This window comes from Pectinophora gossypiella, chromosome 1 (assembly GCF_024362695.1).
Source record: "Pectinophora gossypiella chromosome 1, ilPecGoss1.1, whole genome shotgun sequence".
NCBI classification, from domain to species: domain Eukaryota; kingdom Metazoa; phylum Arthropoda; class Insecta; order Lepidoptera; family Gelechiidae; genus Pectinophora; species Pectinophora gossypiella.
The window spans coordinates 14601392-14618213 of record NC_065404.1 but is presented as its reverse complement, the minus strand read 5'-3'; the positions used below and the strand labels follow the sequence as shown (position 1 = coordinate 14618213).

Here is a 16822-nt window from a genome sequence, read left to right as displayed (position 1 = left end):
CCCCCCGCCACCAAACCTAGTATCATTCATCTGATAGTTACCCTCAAATACCTTTTCCGTAATGTCAGGCCGTAGGTTATTATCATCAAACTCTTAATCATGATCTTCCTTGTTACAGGAATATCAGCCAGCGAGGCACTGCGCAGTGGCTTGTGCCAGTCGCTATGGGGAGCTTCAGCCAGCAGACCAGAACCTCGACTCGCATCACCGCCGCCTGTTCAGAGCCAGGACTCTTACACTGTTAGAGGTAAGTGCAGAATATGTAGACTATCCAGGTATCCTAGCCAATATAACTGAGGATCACCATTAAAACACGTCCTTTCGTTCACACATTTCATTGGAAAAAAGCATAACCACATATAAAAATAATCAACATTTTTCCAATTACCATGTAGGTAATTACCGAAAGTAAGCAGAGATTATGGAATCCCATTTGTTCGATCCTGACACACTTCTCTTGCTTCCTCAGCTCAGAGTAGATCGTACTGAACCTTTTCTATGGACATCTCCAATCCATCTATCCATCCTTCTCCAATTTGGTCAATATGTACGTCCTTCTAGGTCTTCCTCTGCCAGCCCTATCACCAACCTTCGCCTTATAATATACTTACTGCTTTCGTAAACCTATTATCCTTCATCCGCTCTATTTGACTATACCACTAAAAATATATTTATAAATAAACATCTAAGGATAGCCGTGGTAGCCCAGTTGGTAGAACGCTTGACTCTCAATTTGAGGTTGCATGTTCGAATCCCAGCATAGGCCAATAATTTTTAAATTCATGTTTGGATCATAAATGATTACCACGTGCTCATTGGTGAAGGAAAACATCGCAAGGAACTGACATTCCCGAAAAAGCTATATCGGAGGTATGTGACCTAACCTATATTGGGCTGGTTTTCCCTTCGCGTAGTTGGAAGGTCAGACAGACAGTCGCTTCTGTAAAAAACCGGACCTGTCAAATCTGTCAGCCTTAGGTAAGCGGACCCCGTGAAAAACGGGATAGCGCTAGGGAGATGAAACATGATGATGATGAAACATCTAAGGATACATGCAGAATTCCAATAAGAACCCAATCCCATGACACCAGATTTGGGTTCGCACTATCTAATCTTCTGTCAGAGCTATCGCAAGCAAAATTACATTTGTTTTATGACTTTGATTTGCCGGCGGCAGTCACAAAGGTGCGATAACTTATCACATCGACAGTTTAAACGCACCATGTTATGATGGTTGTAATTTTTTTGTATCGAACATGAATTTCGATAGCGATAAGGTACCGTTGGAGAGACAGGGATTTGGGAGGTTTTACGGCGATGCGTTATTGAATTTTTTGGATTATTTTTTGGTTGACGTCGTGTTGGTCTAGTGGATTGGACAATAGCTTCAGGGAAAGGTTAAGTTGCTCAAGCAACGCCCACAGGCATCTGAGATCCATCATCCATACCTGACAAATATCGAAGTAAGCTTAATATTGGTGCTGATTCTAGAAGATTCCAGACTTTTCGACGTACTTCAAAAAAAACGGGAGGTGTCTGCTGGAATCAACAGTATTGTCCCATTTTGCAACTACTTGCCCTAAAAGTCCTAAATAGCCCTTATTTAGCTCAATACGTGGTTCTACCTACCGTAAGTATCTGTAAAACCATTTGCAGTCAAGTCGGGGGCTCCCCAATCAAGGTTCTGAATCCAAAATATAACGCCTCCACCTTATATCATAATATCTAATTATCCGTCATAAGAGTTAACGTTTTCAATATTATATTAAAACTGTTTTGCGGACGCTGCATCGCCCTCGTCTTGTTAAATCGAATTTGGACATGTGTACCCATGTAAGCAAACACGACTACATACACACAAGATAACGTTTTTTTTGTAGATTCATGTTTGGAATGTATGGATTGTCCACGTTGACACTATTTTATATTCAAACATGTACAGACATCATACATTCGCCGTCTCTTCGGTAAACGACTTTTGCTTTTGATTTTTAGGTTATCCTTATCTTGACTTATTTCCTATATAGGTTTACGTCATCAGGGACTTATCTGGTAGGGCATACGTAAAGCAAAATTATACTACGCGTTCAGCTGTTTATCTTCTTTTATCCGTGCCGACTCCTACCAGAGGTTGGCGATCACAATATCTAAGCGCGAAATCTGGATCCGGCTGAATCAGTGTAAGATCAACCAGGGAAAGTCGAACCATCACCTACATAAATGGAGCTCATAGGAGACGCCAAGCTGTGAATGCGATCGCCCGGATCAAACCCTTACTCACATACTGAATTAGTGCCCCCTACACCGGTTCCTAGGTGACATAGCCGAGCTGCATAGCGTGATGGATACGACAGACTTGGTCGAAGGAGCTTGAATTGGACATTAGATCCATGCAGGATATATTTTAATTATTATGGACAACGTGAAGTCCACAGCCGCACAGCGATTTAGTGTTCAATCCGTACCACTCATGGAGATTCTGAATCCAAGATGTCTTTCGCCTGCTTTGTCTGCGGCGTCTTTCGTAGGAGCTTACTCATCTTCATTGGCGCAATTCGATTTTATTCGATTCGGCATTTAATCTCCACGCTAAGATCTCTTTGTTCATTGACTATGCCTCCCAGATATTTACGCCATCAGTCTGTTTTTATATATCTAAAGCCATAATGGATAATTTTACTAATACTAGACGATTCTTATCTAAGATTTTCAAAATAAATCAAAATAGTTATTCTGAAGTGACTCTTACGACCATATCTAATCGTAATCTCAGACGATATAAATGGCTTATCAATTTCTCTACTTAGTCTATGAGATCTATCACTGTCAGTAATATCTTTTATTTTCCACTAGCCTTGCATAGTACCTAATAGTTGGATTGATTTTTTATTCGTTTCAGACATTAATCTCGGCTCGGTTTTTAAACCACTGAATTCGACTTTATGAGTTTGAATTCATGTTTGGATCATAGATAATTGATATCACGTGGCTTCCAGGATTTATGCCCGGTCAGAGGCTCGCCTCTATTACATGGGACTTGAACATAGCTGGCGAAGAGTGGGTGCAATGCAACCCCTGCCTACCCCTTCGAGGATATAGGCGTGGTGCTATGTTATATTGTTCTGTTGAAAGCGATGTGATGGTTGTACCTCTGATTACGCCAACAAGAGAGAGAGTAAAAGTTATGTGGTTCTTAATATTTATTTTTTCAAAGAATCTCTAAAACTCCTAGCATTGATTTACTGCAACAGTAATAGTAATAATACTTTTGCTCCTATAAATATGAAGGGACATCCTTCACTAGACTGTTCTTCAGACTCAGCTTACTATATTGGCATGTCTGTGACAGGATCCAATCTAATAGTAGTACTAAAGGTTGATCACGTGACGTCTATCGTTTAAAAATCTACTGACGACAAAAATTGCCTAAAACTTTGAAATAAAAAACCATAGCTGCCTTCAATATTTAATAGCTGTATCAGTAACCCAGGTTCCATAAAACAATTTAATTCTAAACAGTAGGGTAACCACAAAGCTCGATCAATCAAAGGGTAACATTGCATGCGGCGATGTCAATATTTGCGGGTGACCATGCCGTCACGATATCGCCGGACGGTCTTACTGTTTACCCTATTATTCACTACTTTGTTTGGCTAAGTACAGGCAGGCAGGTATGGAATTACAACAAATAAATAAATAAATAAATAGGTGAGGTGGGAAAAAGGAGTTCATCATTGTGAAATTGACCTTCAACAAGTTTAACCATAATAATTACGTTAAATATTATGATTCGGATTTCTGGATAATATATTTAATAAAATGCGTTTTTTCATAAGTAGCAGTTTATTATTACATTATACTTAGGTACCTACTTTAAATTATGTCCGATAGTGATATGTGTATGTATGTTCTTTACAATTTGTCGGAAATTACGTGGCGATTTTTAATCTAAAAACGTGAGTGTCAATTTTGCGAGCATTACGAACGAGACAGACATTCTTCGTGCGGTCCCCCTTACTCTTCAACAGCTTACTGCCATTTTAACTTTAGTAAGACCCAGAGGGGGTGGTGTAAATTTAGCTCGGGGTCCGATACAATACGGTGCGGGGCAGAGAGTTACCTTTCTATACGTAACTAGTATTATTTAGTCTATTTCAGTAGATTAGATTAGAAACTGACAGATGTAAATAGTTAAAAATATACCTGTATATTTTTAGTGACATCGTAACGAAAACTTTGAGGGATGATTCAGACCATGATTCTGAGTTGATATCAAGTGGATTTTTCCATCGCAAACAATTAATAAAAACACTAAAATTTTCATGAACTTGCCGACGGAAAATTCCACTGGATATTAACTCTGAATCATCCCTCAAAGTTTTCGTTACGATGTTAGTAACATCCTGTATTAAGCGTTTGTCAGTATAGATATAAATATATCACATTAAATAATGTGATATGGTGATACTCATATCTCATATTCAATCCCAAATCCATCTCTGAGTACATAAGCAAAGTAAGCCAAGTCACTCAATAACCTTGTGTTTAAAGTTCGCGTGACTTCGGACTATGACAATTGAAGTTTGTCCGTCTGTTTGTCAATTATTCAGGGGATTTTGATTGTCGCTACCTTAGCTGTTAGGGTAGGAGGTTGTTTAACGGCTGTTTGATAATGATAATTATTTTGAAGTCTGTAAATTGAATTGTTTCGATATTGACTCGCACTGTCGAATTTCATATGGCGATTTTCTACAACAAGTTGGTTAAAAAATTCTGTAGAGCAATAAAATTTATTTCTGTAAATAGGTTCTTAGATTTTTACTGTGCTTATTGATTTTTTCAAGTGCTTATTTATATCAGATTTTAAAATTAATATTTTTAAAGCTTACTAGGGGTAGGTGTACTAGGTTCAAGATAAATTATCAAATTCTGATTAAGTACTTTATACGTATAAAGACATATCTAAAACTAATGAAAAACATTTTATTTTTTCTATTTAAATTATTTATAAATTTTAATCAAGAAAAACGTAATAATAAGTCTGACATTTTATCACGTTTTTCTATGACGTCACAATATGCTTTTTCCTTTCAAACTTCATAGTAATTTGGTGTTTTGGATCCGGCCAAGTAGTTAATGCCATCTGCGGCAAATCAACAATAAGTCACGTCAAAAAAAAAATGGTGTTTTGACGTAAAAAGTAACTCATTGGACTAATTGGAAACTAGCCTATTGCACTCGAGTCAACTGAAAATTTACATTGTCTTCGTAAAAGTCATAATAGATTTTTAATAAATACTCAATTTTTCCTGTCGCTCATTTTAAGTCGTATACTTTAATTTCTATTTTTTTAAGCCAATAACAATCAACAGACAAACAGTGTTTAGAGTACAAAACAAATCTCCAAGAAAACTCATTAAGGAAACTCGTATAAACTCATAATCACAAATCTAAGCATTGTTGGCTATCAAACGAGACGTAATCACAAAGAGACCGCATGTTTCATTTCGTCAATGTTTGAAGATATGATGATTACCAGATTATTTACGCTTATGGGTAAAACCACAATCTTGCATTATGACCTTTCTCACTTTCACATAAGGTACGAAGACAGAGATTGCGCTAGAAAATTAACATGGTTGTCACAAACGCGTGCTATTGTTTCAGCAAATAATTCGTGGAAATGAGGAGAAATCGGGACACGCATACAAAGGCACCGCCCGAGATGTATAGGTTCGCCATGACGTCAGTGGTAACTGGACTGATAAAAACCGTTACTATGGTAACTTTTAAGTTCAATCAAAATATACATACATACATTATATTAATTAACTAACAGGTTTTATGTTGGAAAAATATGCAATTAATTATTTTGAAATAAAATAAAAAATTGATGACTCATAAATAATCAAGTAATTTAGCATAAAATAAATAAATCAGGTCAAAAAACCTACAAAAGTCAATTACAGGAAGTATTTCAGTATAGGTGTCTACTAAAATTTGTAAAAAAAAATTACGTATAAAAATGGCCGACTGAAGCAGTAAAAAAATTCACGCGTAGGATGGCATTGCATGTTGACAAGCTGTCAGATTAGAACTTTAAGTGCAGCCAATAACCCAATTCGTCAAAAGGAAAAATCATGCGCGTGATAATACGTCATTGATCCCACACTGACATTATCATTTTGAAAATAAAACGGCGTTTTCAAAAATAATAGATTTAAAATCTCACTTTGCGATAAGCCGCTTATTATCGCGGGCACGTCGTAAAAGTCGACTAAAGGATTATGTTCTTTGCAACTTGGCTGAATATCTAATTTGGGTGATGGGATGGTAATCTGTTCATACGGTTCATAATACAACACGAGGTCACGACTATTTAATAACAATTGGGTTAGTATCCATCGCAATATGAACTGAGTATCTACGCTTCACCGAAATGTATATTAAACCAACGTGAAGAGCCATATCGTCGTCTATAATGATCGAGCCAACTATGTTAGTGAAAATAATAATTCATTGGTGCAAGCCCATTACTTAGCGGGGATTGTACTTGGGCCGTTTGAAAAGCAAGCCGATAACACACAGGACAGTGACTTTTAACCATCTTGGGATTATTCTAACAAAGTGTGGCTGTGGATCTTTTTGATGACTTGTGGCTCTGCTTACCCCGATAGGAATACGCGCGTGATTGTAAGTTGTCTTCTGGTGATTGACCTCTGCCTGTTTACATAAGTTACGAATTTCTTAGCGATAAGTTTATCTGTTTTATCCCATATATTGCAAGGCGTGGTCACCCTAATCCCGGGTAGATATGGTTGGTGCTCGTTAGATCTCGCCGCTGTAAGCCCTGATTTGTCATGCTTATCACAGATACTCTACTGTCAATGTTAATGCTTTGAAAAGGATGTGACGAAATATGGAGATACTGAATTTTTGGGATTTCCTATTTTTTTTTTTATAATAAGCCAATGCTTTTCCTCAAAAACCACAAGTAATCATTAGACAACTTGCAGCCACCTTGAATACGAAGTCCTAAAATGAATGTGCAAACGATCTATGTATGGTGCCAGATGATAAGCATATTTCCCATCATCTTAGAAGGGACACGATCTCTGTCGGTGTTTACGACATGACCGGGAAGATAAGCATTCGGGGTGTAAAAAAGCCACATTGAAGGAATTCATCTAAAAAAGCAATATTGCTATTTGACATTGCTATTTCAAATAGCAATATTGCTTTTTAGATGAATTGCTTCGGTGTGGCTTTTTTAACCAGCCATGCTTGCTTCAGCATGCTTTTTTCCTAATACAGCATAGAAGCTTTTATGTAATACCAAAAAAATAATAAAATAAAATAAATAAATAATTCAAATAATTCCATTCTTAAGTGATAGGTAAGTGTATTTGAAAACAACGTTATAAAGATAATAAACGAATCAATAGTAAATTGTACGTTAATAATTATAATGTAAAAAAAGGAAATAAAAAAGTCTAATCTTTCTTTAGACCTTCAAAAATACGGTTTTGATTACAGTAATCTATGGAGAGATTAAAGAATATAAATCCACAGTGATTAGACCCGAGGTTTTGTGATAAACATTATTGTGAAAATGATTTTTGTACAGTAAAGGATAGTACATATAACACGGGGAGGGGGGGGATGAATGTATATGTACGGTCACGAGCATTAATATGTATACAATTTGGTACCATGTCACATTAACTTTTTCGACAAACTGAACTGTAAGTCTCACTAAATGTCAAATATGTTAGTGCGACAGAGTTCTAAAGTGGGTGCATAATATTGATCATGACCGTACAAGAAAAAACATGTATCTGTAGACAAAGGTACTTTACAAAGATGTTATAGGTTATTGGGTTGATGTAGCAAGTCCTACCTGTATAACAGGCACACAATTTAAAATAAATGTTATGAACATTGATATGTATTAGATCAATGGGATTTGACTTTGTATTTTCAGAAATGTTCATCGAACTTAAACTATAAATACCTTAAAATACGAAAGAAAACGTAATGATGATATTTGATGAGGTTTTAAATAAAGACTAGGTCAATTCCATGGAAGAAGCTAAGTGATTTTTTTTTGGTCTCTATGTTTTCTCCATAAGGATAACTTATGGTAATGAGGTGAAAAAGGGTACCGGCGAAGAGTAGTAATGTACTTATTATAGGACAATTTTCAAGTAAACATAGATAGATAGATAAAATACTTTATTGAGCACAATGGACACAAAATACAGAGATAAGGACAACATATACAGAAAAGCACAACAGGACATAACTACACGGCATATGCAAACTTACAAAAATATAACATGAGCATATGCCACCACGTTAATTTAACGTATTACAACAAAAATTCAAGTACTTACAACAAAAAAAATGGTACTTATACAGAATAGAGTGATGGTCAATCAATTAGGAAACGATTAAAGGAAAATTTTACATTTACAATAATGAAATCATAAAAATGTACATAAATAGTGTACACTCTACTTTATAAAAATGACATGTTGCTTATTTTCGTCATTTACAATCCAAGATTTGGTTAATCCAACCCGATAAAAAGGATTAACAACTTTATAACGATTGATAAAAGACATTAAAAACGAATGATAACATTTGATTTATACATTGTTTCGTGTCAATTTCTGGTATTCCATCAATAAGTACTAATCACGTGAACGATTTACGCTTCTGAGCACTTTATTACTTTATTTTGTCTTTTCAATTATTATTTTTATCTTTTGTAATAAATATTTACGTCAAACAGCTGCAATAATTTTAAGCTCATATTGACGGGCTTTGCTATTAAGTACCTTTACTATTGAATGTGATCGCGCTTTGAATGCAATCACCTTTTTAACATCCCAAGTACCAAGTATGTCATCCAACATGATGGATTATTTATCTTACCATCATCATATATCTATCTATGGGCTTCAACACCAAAGTACTTATAATGTAGGTTTTTTTCTTGTGATGTTTAGTTCTATATCAGTTTTGTCTACATATGTGTGAGTGAGGGTGTGTGTGTATTGCTTTTCTTGTCTTTATCCTACTTCAATCTTTTTCTTTTTTTCTTCTGGCTTCTGAGATCAATGACCGGTATTATCAACTCTGGTGTCAGGGTTATTATTGAGCCACCAAAGGCCCCTGATAGGGCTCGAATAACGAGTAAAGTAAATAGCCGGGACCGACTGCTTAACGTGCACTCCAAAGCGCGGATCATCTTACCTACCTATCCTACTTCACCATTATCCAGTTTAATAAAATCAAATTCGCATTTAGACCCTACAGATTTGTCAGCCCTTACATACCGGAGTCACTATATTAAAAGTTGCTGCATTTGTCACGGGCCCCATATGAGCTGATCATTATTAAACATTTCATTGTAATCTGTAATCCTGATAAACGATTTGAGCGTGACTTGGCATGTTTTGGACATAATCTGGATCATTTGTAGTAAGTACAGTTGCTCTCTTCTTGCAAATGCAAGAGGAGTATTTATAAATATATTTTTGTACTAGCCTGAATAGTCCTGTTTCTTATCTCCAAGCTTCACCATGTACTGTGCAATTTCTCTCCAATCCATCTCAAACGCATCCAGGTCGTCTCTCCATCGCTTCACGGGTCTGCCTCTGACTCTACGTCCAAGAGGTGTCCAAGAAGTGACAATTTTTGCCCACCCATCATGATGCATTCTGAAAATTTTCAATCAATAAAGACACTAACTTACTTCAGTTCTAGAGAAGTAGTAAATGCCATACGCGACAAATCTACGATAATACGGCAGTCTAGCTTCAGTAGCAGAGCCACAAGCTAGAAAGCTTGTTGTGACTAACAGCTAAAAAGAGTATGATACGCCCTTAGGAAAGCATAAGGGATAGGATCCCTTTGTCGATCTTTACTACATGCTACCGATGATAAGCAACTAAACACGTTTTTTCTTTGTGCTGTTTTTATTTCAACACCTTTCAAGGATAATATTATGGAATATCAGACTATGGGTACTGCTTACATGGAAACTAGACAACAAGAAAGGGAAACTAATCCTGAATAAGAAAAATCTGAATGAGAACGTATTACAAGATTTACGTACAAGGAACACTATATTTTTTTTTAAACTGTAATGGCAATTTCCGATTCAGTCGGTTCGAACGCGGATTTCACTCTATCACGTTGCAAATTTGCACAATTTTATATGTAAATTGCCTCGACTCTACCGCAAACGCGTATTTTTAATTTGTTAAAAGCTCTCGGAAAAATAACAATCTGAATGCAGCTGCAATTAGTGGCACGCCTCTTATAATTAAAATTGCATTAGGCAACAAATAGGCGGACGTTAATGACCCTAATGCACTGTTTGCATAGAAAAATGCAGGCGTCTGACGTTTTGTAATCCAATTTTCGCTGAAAAACGCCTTAATTCGCTTCTGAGTTGCCGTAGTTTTGAGGCTTTGGGCTTCAGATGTAGGAGGCTAAACGAATTATTCACTTCTATCGTTTTTTGGGGAACGATATTTCTCAAAAATGGCTTACTGGTATTTCAGCGTATGTTTTTTCGACGTTATAGTGTATCTAACGTAATAAAAGTAGTAAGGAGCAAAAAAAGTGATAAGTACCTAAGATACAATTTGCTAACGATGACTACACACGGTTTGAACGGGATAACGATAGAGGGATGATGATAATGGAGTGATGACTCGATACGATTGAAAGTGGTTGTGAATGTTGTATTCTGACTGTTGGCGAAAGTGACCATAATTATTTCATAAATGATGAAAATCATATCACCTAATTATTAACAGCACAATACCCTTCAATAACCATCTTTACACTTCGCTCCATTAACTATAGGGTTCTATTCAATATTACGCATCGCCATAAATTCGAGCATACTGCACAGCCGAACAATGAATCTAAATAACCATTAATATGTAATAAATACTATAGGGTAATAAAACTTTAGGGGACAAACAAACAAGTGTATGGAGGCAACCCTTAAACGCTGGGCTTTTGTTGAAAGAGGAACGGGCGTGAAATGTTCCAATGCTGGAAGCCTCTTGGGGGCCGAAGTCATTGCCGAACATAACCGAAGGTCCCCGATTGGTTCCGCTCCAAATGCCGACAGCTGCTGCATTTCAGATATGGGGGTCGCTCTTCATTAGTGGAACTTGTCTCGCCTCGAGATAGATGTTTGTTTTTGGACAGCGTGAGTCTGCACTGATGGTTTCTTGATGATGTATGAAGTTTTATTCGGAGGGACATCGTTTTCAGTGACATTTCAGTTTTGTTAAAGATGTTTCTCCTTGTCTTTAAAATAAATCTTTTCCTTTTCTTGAGTTGGCTGCCTTAGTGTAATCCATCATAAAATATATGACGACTCTTATTCAAAACTATACATTTCGTTTTTAATAGAACAATAAAACTGATTTTGCCATATGACTGCTCACAATAAAATATGTATTAGACACACTGCGCCTATATTGATTTTAACACTCCCAAATTCATAGGCAAACTCCTAAACAATAGCAACAATACATCAAGCACCAAACTAAACAAAACTGAACAACAATGCAGTAGTTACGTTTAGTCGCGCCCGCGGATTAGTGAATTGTAAAAAAAGATTGGGGTCGAACGGACCCCGACGTGTTAATTACGGGGGTTGGACCGAGGGGTTAACAGATGAAAGTCAATTTGCTGCAGCGACATGATACGGCTCATTTCATCGAAGCGACAAGTGGAGCACCTGCGCACATTGAGGGCCACAACCTCCTTTGTTGAGCAAACAATTGGCAAATTGTGTCTGTTGTTCGAGAATACATTTTCGATTGACAATTTCTGCACGTGGATTCAAATACCCGTATTTAAAATGTATTTTTCTTTTGCAGATGATATCAAATTCGGCATCAACCGCTTGGTCAGTGAGAAGACAGACGAAGATGATGAAGAAACCCCACAAAATGATATCACAAGACCTGACGCCACGTCACCGGCGTCACGATGTGGAAGTCCTTGTTGGGTACCGTCACCACAGTCCCCTAGATCAGTTCGTTCAAGTTCACCTGAACTTGAAGTGGACTCCCCACCTTCTTCTCCGAGAAGACCACCAGATTCTTCACCACCGCCGAAAAGATCAGAGGCTTTTTCCGTCAGTGCGTTGCTACGACCAGACGCACCTAGAGTTCAACCGCAACGACCATTTCTTTACCCTCCTCTACCGTTTGCTGAATTCCTTAGAGACGCAGGCAGTCTTGGTATACCTGGATGGGGTGGTTATAGTAACCTGTATCTGCATGCTGTCCAAGCTGCTGGTCCAGAACTTCTACGATTGAGAGCTGCAGTCTTAGGAGCACCCGGCCCGTTATCTAGACCGTTGCCCATTGGAGATGTGTACTCCTGTGTGAAATGTGAGAAGATGTTCAGCACACCGCATGGACTAGAAGTGCACGCCAGAAGATCTCATAACGGAAAGAGGCCGTTTGCATGTGAATTGTGCAGCAAAACTTTTGGACACGAAATTAGCTTGAGCCAACACAGGTGAGTTTGTATTAATCCACATCTAACAAGTCATTCCGTTACCTCTGGTTTTCATACAAATCCTTTAAAATCAATATTGAAACAACAATTTCGTCCTTATTGATCCTTAAATAAGAAATTATTTTTGTTAAGGTCATTCGGTTCACAAAAATACACAATTATGAATTTTTGACAAAGTAGGTACTCATCTACTTCAGAAGATTGATTAGACATGCCATTTTTTATACCATCAACTCATTCACCACCTTCCCTCAGGGCGGTGCACAGTGTTGAGAAAGTCTTCGAGTGCAAGCAATGTGGGAAGACCTTCAAACGCTCCAGTACCCTCTCCACCCACCTGCTCATCCACTCTGACACTAGACCCTATCCTTGTCAGTACTGCGGCAAGAGGTTCCACCAGAAATCTGATATGAAGAAGCACACTTATATCCATACGGGTAAGTCTTTGCTTATTTTTTAATAGAGACTTTCTTTGTGAAGTTAGTAACACTCAGTAACTGGGTTTTCTTTCGGAGTGGAAGGTTAGAGTGGCAGTCGCTTCTATAATAATCCAGAATTGTCAATAACCTCAGCTAACCTTGAAATTAGAAGGAGGTTGAGTGAGTCAAAATAACATTATGTTTACTAATACAACCTTCTTATAAAGAATCAAAACTACAAACCCGATTTTCATTATGGAAATAGATGTAAGATAGTATTAACGCGGTTAAGATCTCCCCATAATCCACAACAATATAACTCATAACTAAATCCCCAAACACAATACCATCAAGCGACAATAATTCAAGCCAAACTTCCCAGCGAAGTCCATTTACTTACCCGACATAATTCAAAGTAGGAACTCTGTCAAAACATCTTAAGTCGTAAGCCACCCTCTTGCAAATAATTAATGTACATTAACGCCTAAGATGAGGTAGGTGGCGTTTTATAATAATCGCGTAATACGCAGAGAAATGTTTGCGGTTACATTATAGGGGCGATTGGGTTACTGATACACACGGAAGGGAGTACCATCGAACATAATTATTTGTATTCTCTTGAGTTTGTTATGTTGAAAGTTGGTTAAAATGAAGTATCAAAACACGAGATGAGGGTAGTTAATAATACATAAATAGAATTATGTAGTAGCCTTTGCCGAGTCAATAATAAACCTTAATCAATCAACATGTTCACTATAGAAGAAGAATAGTAAGAAATAGTAAAGTTTTATGTAAAAAATGCTTTTATCTTAATAAAATACATTGTCTACGTTTATCTGTTTCAAACGACATGTTGACGGGTCGTATAATTTAAACAAACAATTACTATGACTGAAGTAATATAAAAAAGTAATTTAAAAAAATGCTATATTCCAGATGAAGATATTGTACGTAGTCAGTGTTTGATTATTTATATCGTATGTAGAGTCTTTTAACCAAACAAGAAAGTTTGTAAACGTATCGAATAAAATCGACAACACAATTTGCAACAAAACCTTTAAGCTTGTCTTCAGTGTGTTCAAGTACGATCCCTTCATGAATATAAGATGTTGCGGTCTGCACTGCGTTGTCCCGCTAACACTTAACTTGGTGGTAAGATTCGGGTCTACACTCCCTTAACTCTCAAGTGCTACTATGATTTTAACTCGTTCTGTCAACAATGGGCTTTTTGGGCCTCTGTGGTTAATAGTTTACGTTTGCTTTGTATCGTCTTACTTTTGTTTTTTCTTCTGTACTTAAGAATGATTTTGTTTTAATAAACTTGTGGATCGCAAGATCATACTATTTTGGAAAGAGATGCTGTTTGAATTTTTGCAGGTGGCTTTATTATTAACCCATAAATAAAACATAGGGCTAACAACCTTAACATTAGATCAACAAACAAGCTTATTAGATTTCTATTTAATATCGCTTCCATCGCTGACACAAAATCAATTACTGAACATCAGGGGATATTAACACTAACGACAGTTCGATGAAAAGTAATTTACTACTTAAAGCCACTTCTGATATCATCAGTGACTGTCTCACTTTAATTTCCTCCAATCACAAAATAAGAGCAGATCGCATCTGTGCCTTGCAAGAAATACATTTTGAGGAAGTAATACTAAGACATTTCAACGTACCGAAACCTACATACCTATGGAAATACCTACCGCGCACCCCAGTTCATTTAAGATAAGGGTGGAGATCTATGGTCCGTGATTCAGACGCATAGATTCGCCATTTTCATTGCTTTGACAGTGAGTGCGAGTGAGATAGATCAAAATTGAGAACAAGTGCGAAAGAGATAGACTATAAGAAGGGTTGGGTTAGTTATAGGCACATGTTTCAAGTAGAGGTAGGTAGTAATGAATAAATTTTAATATTTTGTAAAGTTGGAATGCAGCCATCTTTTTTGAATAGGTTAAGGCACTATTCGTTTTTGCTGATGCTAGGATCTCACAAGTAGGTATGCAATGTCATTATTTTCAATTAGTTTTAATTCTAATTGGAATTTATTCCCGTACGGACCAATAGTTATTATATGATACTGAAAATAATAAAATTATTTAACAAAACTATTAATAAGGTAATAACGAAATGGTCACAACTACTTCCACACATGTCACCTGACCCCACTTGAAACCGCCCCACGTGTAAATTATTAACAATATCAACTTACCAAATAGTTGCGAACGGCATTTTAATCAGTGTCCCAACTTCTTGATTAATGTGCCCCACAAAATTTATCGTCGAAATTTTATTTATAATTACTCCCGCGAAATTAAATGCTTGAACATTTGTCAACGTCAAGACGTAGGAACGCGGCATCCGATTTGTCACCTCACCAGAACCGGTTTAATTCGACGCTAATTGAGCCCGGAAGTTTGCTACCCCTGAACTTTTAGTACCTGTTAGTACCGCAATTTCCACTTTGTAGTTACCGGTTAGTTTGGGAACTGTTGAGGTAATTAATATCAGTTAGCACTCTGAATTATTCATTTCGGGTTTAATAATACAGAATAGGGTAGGAAGGTTAATTGTAAAGAGACATGTTGTTAATCACAAGTAAATTAGGTTTGTATGTAAGTAATAAGAAAGGTGCGAGTCCAAGAAATGACCCTTGAAGAAAATTTAAAAGTAAAGTGACATTTTATAAATATGACGTCTTAAAAAATAAATAAGGATTCTGCGGCAAAAATAAATGGAAATTAAAAAAAGAATGGATGGTAAAAAATCGCATCAACTCGTTTCTCGTTCCATATTTTCATGAATGTTTGATTTACCAAACGCCTCGTTAAGGTATTTTTTTAAACTCTTCCATCTCTTAATTAGTCAGGGAATAAACAAGTGGCACATTAGCTCTCCGAATAATTACACAGCGGTTGTTCCGACTTCCTTTTTTTAATTTTGCATTACTTCCCCGGCCTCGGGTTGTGGTGAAGAATTTAAAAAGCATTTGCGAAATTGGTTTGCATTCTGATGCAATTAAAAACGTAGCTATGGTCCATCTTCCTTCCCTCTCTGAAAATGAAAGATCGCCGAAATATTACGTGCTTACGAAGAATGAACATGAAAGCGAAAAACAAAGCTAGCAGTATCTTCTAATAACGATTTTCATAAGGAAAAGATTGCACAGAACGAAATTAAAAGTATAAAACACTTCATAATTGCCATCCTCGGGCCAAATGTTCTTAACTTCCTGTTCACAGCCCCTGTGATTACTTTTTAAAGCCTTTTCTTTCTTAAAAATAGCAAAAGACATCTTAAGAAGCTCTTCGAGGCAACTCGCATTCCGTAATTGGATTCCTTAGGCAATTTTGCAGTTGAAATAGTCGCAATATGCAGATGAGGTTGCCAAATCCTTGGTTTCTTTTTGAATTTTCCAAATAAAGATACTGAGTATGTTATTTAGAAACAACGAACGTGAGCTGATATAAATTCATTTCAAAAGCAAATAGCTGCAATTTAGTTGAATGAATTCAAATTCTGCAGATTATCATTTTGCTTCAGCTCTACTTGATATTTAGGTAATTTTGTGTTTTATGGTCGATAGATACGAAAAACTGAAAGCAAAAATAACTTACACATTCCGAATTTATGTACACCAACAAAAGTTTAAGAAGCAAAAGCCGAAACGAAAGGAGCTTACGAAAAACAACTATAAAAGTAACGGACCAATCTCTCAAAACCAATTCGCCGTACAAGATTCCAGACTTGAAGTATTCAGTCCACACAACCTAGGGGGTGGAAATCTAAGCGGTCCATAAGGAAGGGGGGGTTGGGGTGTCACT

At 36.8% G+C, this 16822-nt stretch overlaps 1 protein-coding gene across 2 annotated transcripts in view; it reads left to right on the top strand.

Annotated features, from left to right (window-relative positions):
- LOC126370451 (zinc finger protein Gfi-1) overlaps positions 1-16822 on the top strand; it is a 79955-nt gene that overhangs the window by 26629 nt on the left and 36504 nt on the right. The window contains exons 2-4 of one of the 2 annotated variants that reach the window (XM_050015300.1): positions 119-247; positions 11919-12567; positions 12835-13004. In XM_050015300.1, coding sequence (XP_049871257.1) covers positions 119-247; positions 11919-12567; positions 12835-13004 — 948 coding nt within the window. Of the gene's footprint in view, positions 1-118; positions 248-11918; positions 12568-12822; positions 13005-16822 lie in introns of both variants that reach the window. The other variant, XM_050015289.1, reaches the window with a different exon arrangement.